Source organism: Vigna angularis, chromosome 10 (genome assembly GCF_016808095.1).
Source record: "Vigna angularis cultivar LongXiaoDou No.4 chromosome 10, ASM1680809v1, whole genome shotgun sequence".
NCBI classification, from domain to species: Eukaryota; Viridiplantae; Streptophyta; class Magnoliopsida; order Fabales; family Fabaceae; genus Vigna; species Vigna angularis.
This window is the reverse complement of record NC_068979.1, coordinates 21,104,226-21,109,523: the sequence shown is the minus strand read 5'-3', so window position 1 is coordinate 21,109,523 and position 5,298 is coordinate 21,104,226. Positions and strand designations below refer to the sequence as shown.

General features: G+C 36.3%; 1 protein-coding gene across 1 annotated transcript; it reads left to right on the top strand.

Moving 5' to 3' along the window:
* Positions 1 to 1,412: 1,412 nt before the first annotated feature.
* On the top strand, positions 1,413 to 4,403 carry LOC108320068 (dof zinc finger protein DOF5.7). The gene is made up of 2 exons (XM_017551408.2): positions 1,413 to 2,841; positions 3,812 to 4,403. Exon 1 carries the CDS (start codon positions 1,771 to 1,773, stop codon positions 2,794 to 2,796), a length of 1,026 nt encoding a protein of 341 aa, XP_017406897.1. The 5' UTR covers positions 1,413 to 1,770; the 3' UTR covers positions 2,797 to 2,841; positions 3,812 to 4,403.
* The last annotated feature ends 895 nt before the right edge of the window (positions 4,404 to 5,298 follow it).

The window sequence follows — 5,298 nt, the reverse complement described above, 5'->3', positions numbered from 1 at the left end:
GTTCAATTAAGTGGCATAAAAGGGTTGTGGTAGAGGCGGGCCAGATGCTCATATATAATTCATAATGGAGCAGTACTATGCTGGCCACAATAGACCACAACTTCACTGCAATTAACTAAAGCTAATGATGTTACTTAGACAACCTAGGTTAGAGTTAGAGGGATAGCTAGGAATATTATATATATATATATATATATATATATATATATATATATATATATATATGTCTATGTGTATGCATATATATATATATATAGATTACACGTGTGAGCTTTTATTGTGGATTCTTCATGGAAAAGTAACAGAGGTGCAGTTAATCTTTGGTTCAAAAGGGACGTTTCAAAGAAAGAAATGGACAAGCTGTTGGCAGTGTACAGAGCAACCAGTGCTGGAGTACTGCTGTTGTTATGTTTCCTTTACTGACTCAGCTCTCTCTTCCTCTTCCTACGTACCATCCTCTCTACTCCTATTGCCCCTATCATTTGTTGATCTAGCTGCTTCCGTTGTAGCTTTTATATGTACATATATATATTCTTATATAATTCTATAGGTCATGTACCATTTTATTAATTATTATATCCCTTACTTTTCATTCTTCATTCATGGGGAGCCTCATTTTATATGTATTGTTTGCCTCCATTATTTTTATCACTTAACTGCTGTAATCAAAGAGCAAGTAACACTTGGTTGCAGGCTCTACGGCTGGCTAATGCTATGTTGAAAGACGATAAACAGAGGGTTTAATAACAGCTTAAGAAATATTGCTTATTTACACTTAACTGTTATGAGAAATATTTGTGTGTGCCTCAAACTTACTGATTCCTATGGAAATGTATTCATGTACCTGCCTTTTTGGTACACTTATACGTGCTGCTTACGAAATCAGTTGCAAGAACATTTAATTTTCAAGAGTAAAAGTCAACATAATTTTGGTCCACTTAAAATGTTTGTGGCTAGGAATTTTACAATAGTAGACAAGCACAAGTGTCAAAATCCACGTATATATAACTTAAAAGAGAAAGAAAAGACCTGCAAGTATGACGAAAAAGTTTGTTAAACATGTCCCAGCTCAGAAGGGAAAGTTATGTTTTCTTATTACGCAATACAATGTCATTATACTGGCGCTAATATTTGGACATTAATTAGCAGTATCACATGATTAAACTTGATTACCCTTAATGTCATTCCTCAAACCCCAATACACGTCTTCCATTATTATTTAATAACACCATATTAAAGGACATTTTCTCAGTCTAATAGTTTTGTCGTAGTATATAGTGGATCACTTATACTGACAACTGTTTTGGATCATCTTCCTCCCCTTCCCCTTTTCTCTCTCTCTCTATATATATATCTCTAGTATATATATATATATATATATATATATATATATTACCTTACCGACTGTTTATTCTGGTGACATCTGTGGTCTTCTCTCTCTTCCATGCAATTATGTGTATAGAGACACAGCTTGCTTTATTCCATTAGATCTGAAAAAGACCAGTTACCCAACCTCATACATCATTTTACTAATTCCCAATCACTCTCTTTGATGAGGATCACAGGTGCCCATCAAACACACAAGAACCTCCCTTCCTTCTACTTCTCTTCCTTATGCATGAAATCATTCAATTGCTGAGGATGTTTGCCTCTGCAAAAGGAAACTGAAAACTGAAACTAACTAGCTTTCCCACCCCCCACAAGGCCAAAAACCAAACCTCCTTTATTTTCTCTCGACTTTTCCTCCCTCTTTCTCTCCCCACTTTTACCATGTCACCCGATGACATACCACCTTCAAAGCCCGCCACAGCAACAACAACGGACCAAGAGACCCAAAGTTCAGGCGGCAGAAAAGGCTCCTCCACTAGGCCCCAAGAGCAAGGCCTCAAGTGTCCACGATGCGACTCACCCAACACCAAATTCTGCTACTACAACAACTACAGCCTCACACAGCCAAGGCATTTCTGCAAGACATGTAGAAGATACTGGACAAAAGGTGGGGCTTTGCGTAACGTCCCTATTGGCGGTGGATGCAGGAAGAACAAGAAGGTGAGGTCATCGAGGCTTTCATGTGACTCCAAGGACTCTGGTTCCTCCTCTTCAGACCTTGGTGGCCTCAAGTTCCTTCATACTCTTCCTCCTTCCATGGACTTTCACCTTGGAGGGTTACCCTTCCCTAGGCTTCACCATCACCCTCCAGCAACTTATAACCAATTTTCCTCTTTTGGGGACACTTCCAGTCCTTCATGTTTCAACCTTGACCCTTCTCCTGGCACCACCTCAAGTTCTTTCGCTGCTCTTAATTACCCATTTTCTTACAATGGTGCAATCCAAGGTATGAGCGCTATGAATGTTCACAGTGGTCACGCCTCTTCCATTGAGTCTTTGAGTTCTATAAACCAGGACTTGCACTGGAAGTTGCAGCAGCAGCGATTGGCAATGCTGTTTGGTGGAGATAACGGCCAGAAAGATCACGGTGGTAATGGTGGGGTGTCACCAACGATTAACCACCTCGAGAACCAGACACAGAAACCACAACCCATTTTGTTTCAAAATCTTGAGGTTTCAAAGCATGGGATTTTCCCCGTTGAGAACTCTAGAAAAGAAAATGGTCCATGTGGGGACACACACACACCCTCCACTGAGTGGTTCTTTGGGAATTCTTATGCCTCGGTGACTCCTCCTACAGCTACTACTACCAGTAGTGGTGGCCCAGGGAATGATAATGCAAGCAATTGGAGTAGCGGTGTGAATGCTTGGGGTGATGTGCCGCAGCAATATACTGCTTTGCCCTAGCTAGCTAGATGTGAAAGCACGAGGGAGGATAAAGAGGAGTAAGAGGTAGATCTTTTCTTTATAACTTTTGCAAGAATTTAATAGGCCAACTCTGATAATTAATTGTCTTAAACTCCTTTAGGTATATGGTAGTTCATTGTGTCAGTCACTCTTTGTTCTTTAAGTTCGCTTCAAAGGAACATATATGTAACAGATGGGAAAATTAAGACCATAATGTGTTCATACACTCTCCAATCTCAGCTAGATCTTCATCAATTCTCTAAATTCTTACTTTCTTAATCACTATGGAAGCTACCTTATGCCCTTCATTATTGTTGCAGATTGGATCTTATAGTCGTTTGTTTTCCTCTTTCCTTTTTTTTAATTCAAAATCAATTCTCATTTAGTTATTAGATATTTTTGTGATGTGTTAATTTCTACTTGAAGCACAAGAAATGAAACATGTAATTACGCAGTTAAAGAACACGAAATGAGACATTGGTTGATGTTTCCCATGTTGAACTTTGATTCCGTTTGGATTCAAACTTTTAATAGATATTAGAGAATGAGTTGCTCTAATCAGTTAAAATGTTCTACCTTTAATTTTTATTTTTCAAAAATTAATTTCACAAAAATATTGTGAAATAAGTCTAACTCATTTTATTTTCTTTCCTTTTCATGAGCATCTATGGAATAAATTATCGAAACAAAACATTTATATGGACAACTTTTTCCTTAAAAATTTGTAGAATAGAAATTATGAAGAAAAAAATTGACCTGTCACAAATTAATTAAAGTAGTTTGTTTAAAAATTATAAAAAATGAAAAGAAGATATTTAAATATGTTAGCTTTTTCGTAAACCAATTTAAATCTATAGATAAACAAATTTTGTTTATTTTATTCTAAATGGGAGAATCTCTCCAACCATGTTTAATTATATGAAATGAATTTGAATAATTGAGTTAAAGTAAGTTGAATTGTATTTAGTTTTGTTTTTGGTCCATAAATATGGCGTTCTAAATCAAGCATATGCAGGATGGAAAAGCTTGTTAATGTTACCGTTTCCCTGAAGACGTCATTGGGATCTGTGATGGAATTATTTTGGCCTGTTAGGGTTTAAAAATGGGGTAGAATTGAATGTGATATCTTTGATTTGTTTTATGTTCAGTGGTTGATATCCAAAACAAAACTTATACAGCATCAGCGTGTCCCTCTCTGTGTGTATCAGAGAATTGAGTCTCAGGCTCTTGAGCCACTGATCAACGCTACACAAAACACGCAGTGGCTGGCCGTAGCTTTCGCTGCTTGGCCTCATCTTAGCCTGCACTGTACTATCAGCCCTTCTACCCTTCTTCTCTTCTCTCTCTCTCTTCCAAAATATCATACATGCTGCTGCTGCTGCTAAGACTATTCGTAATTATTGTGGCAGTGTGGTGTGATTTGGTGGTGTCTGAAAAAGTGGTGATTTGAAAGTGAATTGAATGAAACACTGTCAACGTTTGAATAATAAGAGACATAAAAATATGGTATCTAAAGCTTAGGTTCGATATTTTTTTGGAGCATTGGATAAAAATATAAAAGTTATGTTGTTTAGCTTTTTAGCGTGTTGGAGAGTGAGCCCTTTCATCCGTGCTATTTGCCACTGAGCATCAACTCTCATTGTAATACTGTATCATGTACAGAGAGTAAGAGAGAGAGAAGTGTCATGAGCATTGCTTTTCTTGCTTCTTTCTCATCTTTATTCCTCACTTTCACTGTTTGCGCGAAAAATCTCAGACCCCACAATTGCAGAAAAGATTACCATTATATGCTATTCCCCACCTTTATCCCACTCATCGGAACTAAACAAATATATCAAATACTTGTGCATGCAAACTGCACTATCTTCCCTGCTCATTATATATCATAAACTCAGTCAAATCTGCAAACTGCAACAAATAATTGTGTCCTTCAATTCTTCTAAGCTAATTGCAACATTCCTTTTGCTTTTAGTAAAATTAGAAAACTCCACTTCAACTCATTCATTTTTAGACAGATTTCTACGCAAATATTAACTTTATTGATGATTTTCAACCAAGATTCTTTTTCATTTGAAAATTTGGATTAGGGTGACTTTTGTACAAACGAATTTCACATTAGATACATTCTCCTTAATTTCAAATGAATCCATTACGTGCATGAATCAGGGAAGTATGTGTCATTTTTGCAAATAGTATAACTGATGAGTCACGGCAAGAGAAGTATAGAGAATAGTGATGACTTCGAAAATGAAGAACACGAAGGTGCGTGATTAACGTGATAAAGTTGAAGACACTTTTTTTTTGGATGTGTGAGGCAAACTGTCATTTTACAAACTTACAAGTGCAAGAAGCTCATGACAAATATATATATATATATAAAAGAATAAAAAATATTTTTTTAACAATTTTTTTTGATAATTTTTTTACAACTATCTATGTGGTGGCTTTTGTGATTGGTTGGTTTGAAATATACATATTAATAAAATAACGATGTTAAAAAAA